Source organism: Alosa sapidissima, chromosome 2 (assembly GCF_018492685.1).
Source record: "Alosa sapidissima isolate fAloSap1 chromosome 2, fAloSap1.pri, whole genome shotgun sequence".
In the NCBI taxonomy this organism is placed as follows: Eukaryota; Metazoa; Chordata; class Actinopteri; order Clupeiformes; family Clupeidae; genus Alosa; species Alosa sapidissima.
The window spans coordinates 6094348-6111087 of record NC_055958.1 but is presented as its reverse complement, the minus strand read 5'-3'; the positions used below and the strand labels follow the sequence as shown (position 1 = coordinate 6111087).

General features: G+C 42.1%; 1 protein-coding gene across 1 annotated transcript in view; it reads left to right on the top strand.

Moving 5' to 3' along the window:
• The window catches only part of LOC121703966 (titin-like), a 182083-nt gene extending 165661 nt beyond the window's left edge, over positions 1-16422 (top strand). The window contains exons 198-218 of the mRNA XM_042084447.1: positions 64-366; positions 456-761; positions 865-1155; positions 1258-1557; positions 1643-1948; positions 2076-2378; positions 2512-2793; positions 2900-3493; positions 3609-3899; positions 4007-4306; positions 4396-4698; positions 4816-5118; positions 5274-5858; positions 5958-6263; positions 6381-6680; positions 6773-7348; positions 7484-7789; positions 7971-8564; positions 8694-14504; positions 14657-14965; positions 15076-16422. Coding sequence (XP_041940381.1) covers positions 64-366; positions 456-761; positions 865-1155; positions 1258-1557; positions 1643-1948; positions 2076-2378; positions 2512-2793; positions 2900-3493; positions 3609-3899; positions 4007-4306; positions 4396-4698; positions 4816-5118; positions 5274-5858; positions 5958-6263; positions 6381-6680; positions 6773-7348; positions 7484-7789; positions 7971-8564; positions 8694-14504; positions 14657-14965; positions 15076-15374 — 12968 coding nt within the window. The 3' untranslated portion in view covers positions 15375-16422. The remainder of the gene's footprint in view (positions 1-63; positions 367-455; positions 762-864; positions 1156-1257; positions 1558-1642; positions 1949-2075; positions 2379-2511; positions 2794-2899; positions 3494-3608; positions 3900-4006; positions 4307-4395; positions 4699-4815; positions 5119-5273; positions 5859-5957; positions 6264-6380; positions 6681-6772; positions 7349-7483; positions 7790-7970; positions 8565-8693; positions 14505-14656; positions 14966-15075) is intronic.
• The last annotated feature ends 318 nt before the right edge of the window (positions 16423-16740 follow it).

Genomic DNA, 16740 nt, shown 5'->3' with positions numbered 1-16740 from the left:
ACTTTAGACTAGCTATTTAAACTTCCAGCAAGCAATACGTTAAAAATTCTGTTTCATTTACAGTTCCACCAAGCCCTCCTGGTCGTCCTGATGTGGTGTCAGTGTCTGCTGCTGCCATCAGCATTAAGTGGGATCTGGCTTACCATGATGGTGGTAGTCCAGTCACTGGATACTGGATTGAGAAGAAAGAGAGGAACACCATCTTATGGGTCAGGGAGAACAAGCTTCCTTGCCTTGACTGTCAATACAAGATCTCCACACTCATTGAAGGCCTTGAGTACCAGTTCAGAGTGTATGCAATGAACATTGCTGGTCTCAGTAAAGCCAGTGAGGCATCTAGACCCGTGGTGGCTCTGAATCCAGTTGGTGAGTAAATGTGTACAAACTGAATAATTGTTACTCTTTAACAGCAAAAACCTACCATTCCTCTAAATCCATATTTCATACCCTTCCAGATCCTCCCGGTAAACCAGAGGTTTATGACGTTACACGATCCTCCGTTTCCATCCAATGGTCCACTCCATTCAATGATGGTGGCAGCAAAATTGTGGGATATGTTGTTGAGCGCAAGATCTTCACTGATGATGAAGATGTTCGTTGGTTGAAGTGTAACTACACCACTATCACAGAAAACTGCTTCACCATCTCATCACTCAGTGAGGGAGAGGTGTATGAGTTCCGTGTGATTGCCAAAAATGGTGCTGGTGTCCACAGCATTCCATCTGAGACAACAGGACCAGTTACATGCAAAGATGAATACAGTAAGAATATGCCACAAACTACTATTATTTGTTGGATACATAATTACTGAAATGCTGAATGTGATATGATTAACTCATTATGTTGCTCTTTCTTGATTTGCAGCACCACCCAAGGCTGAGCTTGACAGCAAACTTCTTGGAGAAACGGTTACAGTTCGGGCAGGATCTGATGTTGTACTGGATGCAACTGTCGGTGGCAAACCTGAACCCAAAGTCTTCTGGAGTAAGAGCGATCAGGAGCTGGAGCTGGGTGAAAAGTATTCTTTGACATACACAAGCACCAGGGCCATGGCCATCATCAAAAACTGTGACAGATACGATACAGGAAAATATGTGCTTACAGTGAAGAATGCTAGTGGTATCAAGACAGCTGCAGTGCTTGTCAAAGTTCTTGGTAAGAATTTTACAGCTCAATATCAAGTTACAATAGTATATATGAATACAATGTACACCTACACCAATATGCATATCTAATACTTCTTTATCCAAATTTCAGATACTCCTGGAGCTCCTGATGGCTCTATCACAATCAGCAGGGTGACTGAGGAGAAATGTTCAGTTTCTTGGAAGATACCGCTGGAAGATGGTGGTGACCCAGTGACCCACTACATTGTTGAGAGGCGAGAAACTAGCAGACTAAACTGGGTGATAATGGAGACAGAGTGTAAGACTCTGTCATGTGTCAGCAGTAAACTGATTAAGAACAATGAGTACATCTTCAGAGTCAGAGGTGTGAACAAATATGGATCTGGTGTAGCACTGGAGTCGGAGCCTGTCATTGCAAGAAACGCTTACAGTAAGTAAACATCCACTTTTTGAATGATGTACTTACTCACTGCAGATTTACAGATTTTTAAATGTATTTTTTATTCCTATCTCAGCTATTACATCACCACCTGGAACACCAGAGGTTACTGCTGTTGGAAAGGACCATGTGATCATTGAATGGATGAAGCCAGAAAGTGATGGTGGTAGCGAGATCAAGAACTACCTTGTGGATAAGAGAGAGAAGAGCAGTGTTAGATGGACAAGAGTAAACCGAACATTCACCATCTATGACACAAGACTCAAGATTTCTGGTCTTCTGGAAGGCAGCGAGTACCAGTTCCGTGTATCTGCTGAAAACGCTGCTGGACCCAGTCTGCCTGGTGATGCATCTCCCTATGTCCTTTGCAAAGAACCAACATGTAAGTTGTCATTTAGGATTAGACATGTGCTCCCTTTACATGCAATTACATAATGAGCGTTGTGTCACTAACTGTCAAAATAAACTTGTTAGTTATTAGTTTTATAACTTTTTTGGCTATCTTGCAGATACCCCTGCTCCTCCCTCCGTTCCACGTATTACTGATACTACCAAGCACAGTATCAGCATGAAATGGACAAGGCCCATGTATGATGGTGGCTCTGATGTCATTGGTTACATTGTTGAGATCCTTGAGGAAGGAACAGAGCAATGGTATAGGGCTACACTTAAGACCCTGAGCACAACAAAATTCACTGCAGGCGGCCTGGCAAGTAACAAGAAGTACTGCTTCAGAGTGGCAGCAGTGAATGCCATGGGTGTTGGTGAATTCAGTGAAGGTAGTTCAGAAACATCACCCTCAGAGAGAGTTGGTAAGTTTATGTTGCATCTCATCAGAGTTTCAGTAGAACTGTAGCTATATTGATCTAAATTAGTCATGCAATGCAATATTTGCACATACAAACACCAAAAAGAGCCTTTTTACATATAATTTTGTCTTCTCAGAAATGCCCGATTTTGAGCTTCCTGATGACCTCAAGAAGACTATCTGCCTGAGAGCTGGAAGTACTCTTCGGCTGTTTGTGAAGATACTTGGAAGACCAGCACCAGTGGTCACCTGGAGGAAACCCGGTGTGGAACTTACAAGTCGTGGATATATTGAGACAACTGAGTCTTTCACTAGTCTAACTGTTGAAAAAGTGCATCGTTATGATGCTGGCAAATACATGGTGGAGGCTGAGAATCCATCTGGCAAGAAGATATCAACCATTATAGTCAAAGTCTATGGTAAGAAATGTAAAATCACAAAATGATTTATTTATACAGCATGGAAAATATAATAAATGTAATTATATATTATTCTACAGTAATACATCATGTTTCATTATTTCAGATACTCCTGGACCTCCTGGTGCAGTCAATGTCAAGGATTACACTAAAGAATCGGTTGTAATCACATGGGATGTGCCAACTGTTGATGGTGGTGCACACATAAACAATTACATCATTGAGAAACGAGAAGCTTCCATGAAATCATACAAAACTGTTACAACTGAGTGCAGGAAGACTTTATACAGAATCACAGGTCTTACTGAAGGAACATATTACTATTTCAGAGTATTGCCAGAGAATATGTATGGCATTGGAGAACCTTGTGAAATCAGTGAACCAGTTTTGGTTTGTGAAGTTCCTTCAATTCCAGTTGATATTCAAGTTGGTGACATTAACAAATCTTCTGTCACCCTGCGATGGGAGAAGCCATTGTATGATGGCGGCAGCAGAATCACTGGTTTTGTCATTGAAGCCTGCAAGGTGGGAACAGACCGCTGGATGTCATGTGCCACTGTCAAATCTTCAGTTCAACAACACACTGTGGATGCTCTGACTGAGAAAGATCAGTATCTCTTCAGGGTGAGAGCCTTGAATAGCAGGGGTGCTAGTGAGCCAAGAGAGATCACAACACCTGTTACAATTGAGGATCAGAAAGGTAAGTCATAGTTAATGCTAACAGAATACAGAGCATTTACTTAAGTTATGAAATTGTCAAGATCATCAATACCTCCTAATAACTTTTAGTGACTGCTTTATTTTCCTTTTTACAGCTGTGCCTAAGATCGATCTTACCAGCATTCCCTCAAGAATTGTCAATGTACATGCTGGCAAACCAATTGTGCTCAAAATTCCCATCAAGGGAAAACCTGCTCCAGATTGTTCTTGGTTCTTCGGTGGTGTCCAGATGAAGGATAAGCTTGACTGCATCAAGATTGAAACAACTGCCACATACACCACACTCAATGTGCGTGAAACAACAATTGCTGACACTGGTGATTACACTCTCCAGGTGAAGAATGAGTCAGGCATGGCAAGAGAGACCATCAAAGTCATTATTCTTGGTAAGTTATAGCAATAGCCCACTGCTGCTCAGTATAAACATATGTACAGTATGTGCTTTAAATGGCAGCTAAAATCTACAAATAAAATAATTGTTTGTTTTTTACAGACAAGCCTGGAATACCCATTGGTCCTCTCAGAATTGATGATACTGATGGAGTATCAGTCACTGTCAGCTGGGAACCACCAGAGAAAGATGGAGGTGCTAATATCAGTGGTTATATTGTTGAAAAGCGTGAGGCTCACCAGCCAGGATGGTCAACAGTATCTGAATCAGTGACAAGAACCACATATAAATTTACTAAACTAACTGAGGAAACAGAGTATGTGTTCCGTGTTGCTGCATCCAATCGGTTTGGCATGGGACGTTTCTTGCAATCAGACGTTGTTGAGTGCAAGAGTCCCAAGTGTAAGTACCAGTTTTTTGTTTGTTTTTACTTTTTACTTTCGATAAACAATGTGATCAATATAACTAAATGTGTTTCTCTTTTTCTTTAGCCATATCTTCACCACCAAGCACACCAGAAATACTTGACGTGTCTCATGATGGTATGACTTTGTCCTGGCAACCACCAGAAGATAACGGAGGTTCCACAATTGCTGGCTACAATATTGAGCGCAAGGAGACCAGATCGGACAGATGGATGCGCATCAATAAGAACCCTGTGACAATGACCAGATACAGATCTACTGGTCTGGTGGAAGGTCTTGAGTATGAGTACAGAATAATTGCCATCAACTCCAGAGGCAATAGCAAACCAAGCGCATGTTCTAAACCTGTTATTGCAATGGATCCAATTGGTAAGTAGAATGAAATGTTGAAAATGCACATGCATGAAAAATAATGTATAAATAATGTTACTATTCTTAGCTCACGCAAGTACTCATACATGGACTCTTAAATGTATTTTCTCTCAGAACCACCTGGTCCACCAGTCAATCCAAAGGTTACCGATACCACCAGAACATCGGTCTCCCTTGCTTGGCTTCCTCCTGAGGAAGAGGGAGGCTCTGTGGTGACTGGTTATCTGGTTGAGATGCAGAAGGTTGACCAAGTTGAATGGACAAAGTGCAACACCACACCAACAAAGATCTGCGAGTACACTCTGACACACATGCCACAAGGCGCTGAATACAAATTCCGTGTGATGGCATGCAATGCTGGTGGAGCTGGAGAACCTGTCGAAGTTCCAGGAATTGTCAAGGTCACAGAAATGCTTGGTACGAATGACAATACTGTAATATCAATGTGTTATGTATTGTTATTTCAAAATATTACAATAAATCCAAACTGTTTATTGAATATGTGTCTAACGCAATTAAGTTGGCAGTGTTTTCAATATATGGAGTGTTAATGTTTGTTTGGGCCTTTTCAGAATATCCTGATTATGAACTCGACAAAATGTACGAAGAGGGATACGTTGTCAGACAGGGTGGAGTTGTCAGTCTGTCTGTGCCAATTAAGGGCAAACCTCTCCCAACTTGCAAGTGGACAAAGGAAGGCCGTGATATTTATCACAGAGCCATGATTGCCACTGGTGAAGATCGCACTGAGCTTGTTATTAAGGATGCTCACAGAGATGACACTGGCACTTATGACCTCGTCCTGGAGAACAAATGTGGCAAGAAGGCCGTTTACATCAATGTTAAAGTCATTGGACGTCCAGACGCGCCTGAAGGTCCTCTTGAATTTGATGATATCCAGGCACGCTCTGTGAGGGTGAGCTGGAGACCTCCCTCCAATGATGGTGGATCTGATATTCTTGGCTACATTGTGGAGAGACGTGAAGTTCCAAAAGCAGCCTGGTATACTGTGGATTCAAGAGTGGTTGACACGTCTCTTGTAGTTAAAGGACTCAAGGAAAATGTTGAGTATCACTTCAGAGTATACGCTGAAAATCAGTTTGGTGTCAGCAGATCCCTGAAATCAGATGAGTCGGTTACACCCAAAACACCTCTCAGTAAGTACTTGTTATCAGTAATTTTATCCAGTATGTTCACCATGAAAATTAGTTGAGTGAGTTTCACTGATCATTCTACACTCTCTTTCAACACAAAAGGTCCTCCAGAGCCCCCCTACAATCCTCCAGAGATCATGGATGTCACTAAGACTACCATTGGTCTTGCTTGGTCGAAGCCCAAAGACGACGGTGGCTCTCGTGTCACAGGATACTATGTTGAGAGAAGGGAAGTGTCTACAGAGAAGTGGGTCCGTCACAACAAGACTCACATCACCACAACAATGTACACCCTCACCGGACTTATCCCTGATGCAGAGTATGTTTTCCGTGTGGTCGCCCAAAACGACATTGGTCTGAGTGAAGCTGGAGCTGTTTCTGAATCAGTTGTATGCAAAGATCCATTTGGTAAGAACAGAATTATAGGAAACATGACATTAAACTTATAATACACAAAAAATCATCAATTTCACTGACTAATGCTTATTTGCTTTCATGCTTATTTGCTTTCATTGCACCTCACAGACAAACCAAGCCAGCCAGGAGAAATCGACATCGTCTCCATTACCAAAGACAGCATCACCATCCACTGGCTCCGTCCAGAATCTGATGGTGGTAAGGAGATCCTGGGATACTGGGTTGAATACAGACAGGGAGGTGAAAGTGCCTGGAAGAAATGTGCAAAGGAACGCTCTAAAGACCGTCAGTTTACTATGGGTGGTCTTGAGGAGGCAACTGAGTATGAATTCAGAGTGATTGCTCAAAATGAAACTGGTTTGAGCAGACCACGAAGAACTGCCATGGGAATAAAGACCAAATTGAGTGGTATGTTCTCATAGTATCTCAGGTTGTACCTTATTAATTAATTGTTTTTATTGGCCTTTCTGGTTTAATTTATGACATTTATTTTGTTACAGTTGGAGAGGCTCCAGTCCTCAAGGAAGAGATTAAAGATGTAACTACTAAGCTTGGAGAACCAGGCACATTGACCTGCCAGATTATTGGCAGACCTCTTCCTGAAATTAAATGGTACAGATTTGGAAAGGATTTGATCCAGAGCCGCAAATATAAGATGAGCTCTGATGGCCGTAACCACTCCCTAACAGTGGTCACAGATGAGCAAGAAGATGAGGGCCTGTACACTTGCAGAGCCATAAATGAGGCTGGTGAAATTGAGACCAGTGGCAAGCTCCGTTTGCAGGCAGCACCTCAGTTCCATCCTGGATTCCCTCTGAAAGATAAATACTATGCTGGATCAGGAACAAGCCTTCGCCTCCACGTTGTCTACATTGGACGACCAATCCCATCAATCATGTGGTTCTATGGCAAGAAGCCTCTGAATCCATCCGAGAATGTCATCATTGAGAACACAGAGAGTTACTCTCATCTTGTGGTCAGAAATGTCCAGCGTAAGACAAATGCTGGAAGATACAAAGTGCAGTTAACAAATAAATTTGGCACAGTTGACACATCTCTGCGTGTTGAAATCCAAGGTGAGTCAATATATAGTATAGACTCAGGTTCAGAAAATAACTAAAATATATTTTTAAAAATATAATAAGTAATAAAAATGTAATATCAATAGTTGCAAAAAGTGACAGTGTTTCACTATTTTGGTTTAATTTCAGATAAACCAGTCATCCCTGAAGGACCAATTGTAGTTGAATCTATTCTTAAGAGCGCTGTGGTTATCAGCTGGAAGCCACCAAAGGATGATGGCGGTGCAATGATTACCAACTACATTGTGGAGAAGCGTGAAGCCAAAGAGGGAGAGAAGTGGCATCTTGTGTCATCCTCAATTTCAGGAACAACTTGCCGTATTCCAAATCTGACTGAGAATGCTGGATACTACTTCCGTGTGTCTGCACAGAACCAGTATGGCATCAGTGGCGCACTCGAAATTCCAGCTGTCCTCATCCTCAAAAGTCCATATGGTATGTAAACTCTTCAGCATCAGTTATTATTATTATTTGCCAGACGTATGTCTGCTTTATTGTTTGACATACTATTCCATATTGCCTCATACAATTTATTCTACAATCCAACAAATTTTATTTTCGTAAATATATGGATCTATTCTCTTATGAATAATTTACTTTTTCTTGTGTTTTACAGAAAAACCTGGAATTCCTCAACAGCCTGTTGTTACAGAGGTCACAAGGGATTCTTGTATTGTATCTTGGAAGGCTCCATCTAGCGATGGTGGTGCCAAGATCAAAGCTTACTACCTTGAAAAGAGGGAAAAGAAACAGAATAAATGGATCGCTGTTACAACTAATGAAATCCAGGAGACCCATTATGAGGTTACAGGACTCCTTGAGGGCTTTGAATATGAATTCCGTGTGAAATGCGAAAACATTGGCGGTGAGAGTGACTGGAGTGAGAAATCAGAGCCCATCATTCCAAAGTCGGAACAGAAACCTCGTGCTCCAATGTTCAAGGAAGAAATAAGAGACATGACCGTGAAATATAAAGCACATGCTACCTTTGTGACAAAGGTTGTTGGACATCCAAAACCTGTCATTAAATGGTACAAAGGTGGCAAAGAAATTCTACCAGATGGAAAGAAGATCAAGGGGCAAGAATTCAAAGGAGGATACTACCAACTTGTTATCTCTGATGCTGATGAGGGTGATGCTACCACTTACCAGATTAGAGCAACAAACTCAAAAGGATCCATTTCAACAACTGTGAATTTGGATGTTGAAAGTAAGGCTGAGGAAATATGCAGTTTGATAATAAGATCTTTATTTCAATTTCAAGCTGTTACATGCCCAAAATGATAAATTCATATTACATTTTTACACTGTTAAATAACATTTTGTTATTCTTTTTTAGTTCCTGCAAGGATCTACCTACCCCAGGATCTGCAAGGCTTTGGAGCTGTCCATGCTGTTCGTGGCGAAGTGGTCACAATCAAAATTCCAATCAGTGGAAAACCTGAGCCTGCAGTGACATGGCAGAAAGGAAAAGAGATAATTGACAACACTGCATATCATCAAGTGATAGTCACAAGATCCTTTACTTCTCTTGTATTCCCTAAGGGAGTCCAAAGGAAGAGTGCAGGTTACTACATCTTAACAGCAAAGAACAGATTTGGAGTTGACAAACAAACCATTGAACTGGATGTCGCTGATGTACCCGGACCACCTAAAGACATGATTGTCAGTAATGTATCAAGAGATTCTCTCACTTTCACATGGAGTCCTCCGGCAGATGATGGTGGCACCCCAATAATTAATTACATTGTGGAGAAGTGTCCCACTACAGGTGAAAGATGGATCCGTGTGGGAACAACAACTGAAACTACATTAACTGTAATCAATCTCTTTGGCAAGACCAAGTACCAGTTCCGTGTCATTGCTGAAAATAGATTTGGTGTGAGCGAACCATCTCAGCCTACAGAGCCTGTGACCACAAAGGAGGACAAATCAACTATCAGAAATTATGATGATGAAGTGGATGAGGCTAGGGAAGTGACCAAGGAAGAAGTCCCTAATTCCAAGGTGAAGCTTGTGCCTACTCTTTACAACATTGCTGAGGAGTTTGCCCGCTCTGGACATTTTGGCACAGTTCATCGCTGTGTTGAAAAAAGTTCAAAGAAGACTTTCTTGGCCAAATTCATTAAAGTGAAAGGTGCAGATCGTGAGTTGGTGGTTAGAGAGGTTGAGACCCTTAACCTGGCCAGACACAAGAATATTCTGTATCTGCATGAGACCTTTGATAGCCTGGAGGAATATGTTTTGATCTACGAATTTTTGTCTGGTGTTGACATATTAGACCGTCTTGGCACCTCTACCTTTGACCTGACAGAACAGGAAATTGTACGCTACATGAGACAGGTCTGTTCCGCTCTTCAGTTCTTGCATAGTCACAACTACGGTCACTTTGACATTAGACCTGAAAACATCATCTATACCACAAGAAAGAGCTCAACCATCAAGATTATTGAAATGGGCCAGGCAAGACTTCTGACTCCTGGAGAAAATCTTAGGATCCAGTTCAGTGCAGCTGAGTACTATGCACCTGAAATCCACAAACATGATTTGGTTTCTACAGCAACAGACATGTGGTCAGTTGGTGTTCTGGCATATGTGCTTCTCAGTGGCCTTAATCCATTCGCCGCTGAGTCTCAGCACAAGATGGTTGAAAATATTACAAATGTGGAGTACATATTTGACAATGATGCATTCAGAGACATTAGCATTGAAGCTATGGACTTTGTGGACAGACTGATTGTTAAGGAGAGGAAGAAACGTATGACTGCCTTTGAGGCACTTGAACATCCTTGGCTCAAGATGAAGATTGAAAATGTCAGCAAAAAAGTGATCAAAACCTTGAGACACAGAAGGTACTACCAGACATTAGTGAAGAAGGAATGGAGCACTGTGATCTCAGAAGCACGTATTGCCTATGGTGGTGCTTACAGAAGCCAAAAGGGTCTTACAGTTGAAAGAGTGAAGGTTGGAATTCCTGAGGAAGGCCTGAGACCAGGACCTGTCATGCATGGTTCTGCTGAGGAAGGTGGTCATGTGAGATTCACATGCAGCATCGCAGACTATGACAGAAACACAGAGGTGACATGGTACCATGGTTCTCGCAAGCTAGTCGCAAGTCATAAGTATGAAATCAGCTATGCTAATGGATTTGCCAGCATCTATGTGAAGGACATAGAGGAATCAGATGATGGCTTGTACAGATGCAAAGTTGTTAATGAGGAGAGGGAAGAAAATTCCTATGCAGAGATCTTTGTGGAAAACGTAAGATCTCTTCGTGAGTACTACCTGGGACGCACAGTTAAGAAACTGAGGAAGAGGATTGATCAAGCTAAACTTCTTCACAGGCCTCCTGAGTTCACACTACCTTTGTACAACCGTACAGCATACATTGGTGAAGATGTACGGTTTGGAGTTACAATTACAATCCATCCAGAGCCACAGGTAACTTGGTTGAAGGCTGGACACAGAATCAAACCTGATGACAGCAAGTACACCTTTATAAGTGACAAGGGTCTCTATCAGTTGCTTATTCACAATGTTGGACTTGATGATGATGCTGAGTACACTGTCATGGCTCATAACAAGTTTGGTGAGGACAGCTGCAAGGCCCGCCTCACAGTAACCCATCACCCTGTTGTTGAAGAGACAATGAGGCCCATGTTCAAGCGCCTTTTGGCAAATGTGGAATGTACTGAAGGAGAAAGCGTCCGCTTTGACCTGAGGGTGTCTGGAATTCCATCACCAACCCTGAAGTGGGAGAAGGACGGCAAACCTCTGGAATTCAGACCACAAGTTGCAGTTGTTCAAGAAAGTGCAGACTACCATGTTCTCCACATTCGAGAAACTCTTATTGAGGACTCTGGTACATATAGAGTCACTGCAACAAACTCATCAGGATCAACAACCTGCCAGGCCACACTTAAGGTTGATCGTCTTACATATACCAGGAGAGAATTTAAGAGTGAAGATGAAAAACAAAAATATGTTCAGAACCAAATCAAAAAGACACTGAAGATGGCACAGCACTTCTCAAGCACAGAGGTTGAGACAACACTCAATCTAGCTGCACAGGAAGCTTTAAAAGAAGTTGCTGAATTATACAAACCAGCATTCAGCACAAAGAATGTCCAGGGTGAATTTGACATTACAGTCGATAAGACAGCAAAGAAAATACAGGTAGAAGAGAAGAGAATCCGTATGCCCTATGAAATTCCAGAACCTCAGGCTCATGATCCAACTGTTCTTGAGGAGGACATGGGTATCAAACACTTTGTTCCCTTGTCTGAAATGAAGTGGTACAAGAAGCTTCGTGATGAGTATGTAGTACCTGAACGCATGGAGAGAATTGTGCAGAAGAGACAACGCCGCATTCGGCTTTCCAGATGGGAGCAATTCTATGTTATGCCACTCCCAAGAATTACAGACCAGTATAGGCCAAGGTTCCGTATTCCTCATCTCACGCAAGACGATCTTGAAACTGTAAGACCAGCAAGGAGATCGCCTTCACCTGAATCGGTGGCATCCTTCAGACAGAGAAGAAGGTCTCTTGGAGATATGTCTGAGGACGAACTTCTTCAGCCTGTGGATGAATATCTGAAATCAAAGAGAACTGAAGAAGAGCAGCAGATGCTTGAGGAGGAGCTTGAACTAGGCTTCTCTGCCTCCCCACCAAGTGGCAGTCCAGTACGCTTTGAACTGTCTTCACTGCGCCGTGCATCACCAAGGGCTGTTGCAATGGCTGAGATGAAGCATGAGGAAAAGAAAGAGCGCACCACTGTTGCTCAGTTCCTAAGGAGAAGAAGGTCTTTGTCACCAACATACATTGAGCTGATGCGTCCAGTGTCTGAATTGATAAGACCTCCTCGAACTCGCCCTGCAGTGGAAGTTGAGGGAGAGGCTATTGAGAGAAGATCACCAACCCCTGAAAGAACACGTCCTCGCTCTCCTAGCCCTGTTTCCACAGAGAGGTCATCCAGGTCATCCTCAAGGTTTGAGAGATCTGCCAGATTTGACATCATGTCAAGATATGAATCAAGGAAAGCAGCTCTTAAATCTGAGAGAAAATACCAGGTTGTTACTCAGACACCATTCAGCCTTGATCATGCTCCACGTATTACTGTGAGAATGCGTTCTCATCGTGTGCCATCTGGTCAGAACACAAAGTTCACATTGAATGTCCAAGCCAAGCCAGAGGCAGAAATCAAATGGTATCATAATGGACAGGAAATTCAAGAGAGCAGCAAGTACCAGTTCACAGATATGAGTGGAGTTCTGTCTCTAAAAGTCCTTGAGTGCATTGCAGAGGACAGTGGAACATACCGTGTTGTCGCCACAAATTCAAAGGGAGAGGCATCCGACTATGCCACCCTTGATGTTTCAGGTGGAGAATTTTCCACATATTCCTCTCGCCGTAAAGATGAGGAGACCCCTGCAACATTTGTCCCAGATGTCACAAAAACTGACTACTACCATGTATCATCAGTTAGAGCTTCTTCCTCATCAAGAACTCACCTTGAGATCAAAGAAACCTCAACAAAGTTCATGGAAAGACGTGAGGTATCGGCTTTAGAGTATGCTGCAGCAGAGAGGTTGGCATCGTCACCAATAAGATATGCTTCAACTGAATACTTGTCTTCTGCATCTTATTCATCATCTGAAAAGTTTGCTGCTACAAAAACAAAGACAAAAGTAGTTGAAGAGGTTAAGAAGGTTAAGGCCACACTATCTGCAAGAATCCTTACAAAGCCTCAGTCAACTACAGTTTCTATTGGGGAGACAGCAAGATTCACATGTGATATTGATGGTGAACCAGCACCAAGAGTGACATGGTTGCACGAAGGAACTACCATTGTGTCCTCACATCGTTACCAGGTGACTACAACACAGTATAAGTCTACATTTGAAATCACCTCGGTTGAGATTTCTGATGAGGGCAGCTACACAGTGATAGTGGAGAACTCAGAGGGCACTCAAGAAGCAAGATTTACTTTGACCATCCGTAAACCACCACCTAAAGAGGAGGTTGTTGCCCCACCTCCAAGTGTGAAGTCTCCTGAGCCTGAGGTAAAATCCCCAGAACCTGCTCAGGTTACCTCACCAGAGCCCCGAGTCAAATCACCTGAGGTGAAGTCACCAACCCCAATCAAGTCTCCTGAGCCAGTGACCTCACCCCAGAGGGTGGCATCCCCACCAACGGTTAAATCTCCAGAGCCCATTACATCACCTGCAAGGCTCAAATCTCCAACACCGATCAAATCCCCAGAACCAGTGACCTCACCGCCAAGGGTGAAATCTCCAACGACTGTCAAATCTCCTGAACCAATTGCTTCACCTACAAGAGTGAAGTCTCCAACGACTGTCAAATCTCCTGAACCAATTACTTCACCACCAAGGGTGAAATCTCCAACAACAGTAAAATCACCTGAACCAATCACCTCACCTCAAAGGGTAAAATCTCCACCAACTGTAAAATCTCCAGAGCCAATCACTTCACCACCAAGGGTGAAATCTCCAACAACAGTAAAATCTCCAGAACCAATCACCTCACCACAGAGAGTGAAATCTCCTCCTACTGTAAAATCTCCAGAGCCAGTTGCTGCACCTCCAAGAATCAAATCTCCAGTGCCAATTGCTTCACCTCCAAGAATCAAATCTCCAGTGCCAATTGCTTCACCACCAAGAGTGAAGTCCCCAACCACAGTCAAATCACCAGAACCAATTACTTCACCAATGAGGGTGAAATCCCCACCCACAGTCAAATCACCAGAACCTATCATGTCACCTAAACGGGTAAAGTCCCCAACACCAGTTAAATCTGCCCCACCAAAGATTGTTCAGCAGCTTAAAGCAGAGGCTGCTGAGGACAAAGTGAAAATGTACTGTGTTGCTGAAAGCATGGTGAAGGAAGTTGTGTGGTACAAAGGCAGCAAAAAATTGACACAAGGCAGTCACTATCAAATTCAAACTTCTGCCGACGGAACCTGCTGTCTGTTTATCTATGACGTCTCTGAGAGTGACCAAGGTGAATACACCTGTGAGATTACTACAGAAGGTGGAATGTCCAAAACATCATTCTCCTTCACTGGCCAAGTGTTCCAGAGCATATACTCAAAGGTTACAGCTTTTGTAGCAACGCACATGGCAATTCAACGTAAGTGATATATTTACTATGTTTCACAACATTTTGTATACATCTAGAGGTAAAAGACAACACTATTGCTGTTTTAAACATAGATATGTAGTTTAACATTCATTCACTTGTACACAAGATAACCCAGTATATTTGTCCTCTTTGCATTGCAGAATCTGTAAAGACCTCTGAGGTCATGAGTCATGGATTCCAAGAGTCATCTGAAATGATGGTCATGAAAGAAAGTTCCGCTTTTTCATCCAAATCTGTCCACATGGAGAGCTCTGTTCAAGAGTCCTCATTTAGCAGTTCCAGCATGGCTGAAATGAAGTTGGCTGAAATGAAGTTCGAAACAATGTCTCAATCCAGCATGTCCTCAATGACATCTGAGTCTGTTTATGCCATGAGTTCAAGTATGTCAATGTCAAGTCACTCACATGTAGAGGGGTCCTCCATGAGAGCCATGCTGCACAGTGGGCAAGGTGAGATATCTTACCAGTCAGACAAACAAGCTCATGTTTTCCAGTTACGTATTTGCCACTGATATTGTTACTATCTAGAAATGTAATCATGTTCCCTTCTAACAATCCAGGCTCAGCACCCAGAATCGAAGCCCTCCCTGAGGATATCAGCAGTGAAACAGGGAAAGTCCTTACCGTTGCCTGTGCTTTCTCTGGAGAGCCCATCCCTCACATTGAGTGGTCCCGCTCAGGAAAGAAACTGCCTGGTGAGGAGCAAAGTGGCAGATTCCACATTGAGACCACAGAAGACCTCACCACACTCATCATCACTGGTGTCAAAGAGAGTGATGCTGGTGCATACACCCTTAAACTTTCCAATGAGCATGGATCTGACACAGCAACTGTCACCATTAGTATTCGATCAGTGTAAAAGCAATATGATTATTTCTAATCCCCCTCCCTCTTTAAGTGCCTTTTTATTTATTAAATGAGCAAAAAATCTTTACTTGATAAATACCTGGATTACTGTTCCTGTAAATATGAACTATTTTTATACCAAACTTGACATTAATTTATGCCAAACTAGACTAAAGTCTAAAGTTGTTATAAAATGTGCCATATTGGATAATTATGACTTAGGATTTTTGGATCCATTTTTCTGTGACATGTACATAATGTATATAGCCGAATTTAACGGTTATGGGAAATGTATGAATTGTTATTTATGACAATATTAACTGAAACAAAAGGAACTAAATGTTTAATAGGAGAAAGTTTCGCATGAAACGAATACCCTGTTAAACCTGAAACTAAACTCTGTGCCTCAACAAAAAGTTGAAGTCTTAAGATTGCCTCAACAGGTAGAGAGGCTCCCTGTTGATGTTTTACTAAATCTGAGAGACAATATAATATTCACTGTATGCTTATACATGCAGCGATATTACCGTACTCTTATGAAATGTTACTTGACCATAAGACCTTGAGTGCTGTTTGCATATTACCCTCATGTAAGCAGGACAACTAGGCCTTGTGTTCAGACTGACTGTGTCATACCACCATTTTAATGACATGCTCAAAGTGCGAGCGGCCTGCACTTCTTGAGCAAAAGTTTTTATGTGCTCTGTGTCTGGCAAAGGACTGCTTGAATATACTTTCAAAAACAACATCACCTGGCCATAAAACATAAAAAGTATATCTTGTACTTCTTTGCAGAGGCAGAGCCTCCTCTTGGAGGATTGCTTTGTGCATCATGTGTGTTTGTGTGTTAGCTTTAGAATTTCACCCTGTCAGTCGTTGGGGCAACTATCAAGAAATTGTACCACAGTAACAACACCTGCTGTGCAAAGATGACTTAACAAAAGTAACTATATGCCCTACATTTTGGTTTGATTAACTTTAGTATTGTAGTATTAATTATATTATGCAACCTCCTTGAGTTTTATTATTATTGATTCAATAAAGCATGATTTCAGCACATACATCTATCGTCTGACTGTTTCATTTGGTAATTCCATTGAACATTTCTTACTGTTTGCTAACTGTAAATCATATATTATATACAGTATATTTTACACACAGGTGAGCATTAGGATTAAAACACATTGTGTAATGTTTTCTTTTGCATTTTGGAAGCAGTGAATCAGATACCGGATTAACATTAGGCCACTAGTCTGAGCAAGTTTGCAAATCACTGCTCACCCATAGGAATATCATGTAGGAATGAACTGTAAGAATCATTACAGTTTCTCCCCATTGCTTACACACTAAAAACAAATGATTAGACCAATGCCTCAATA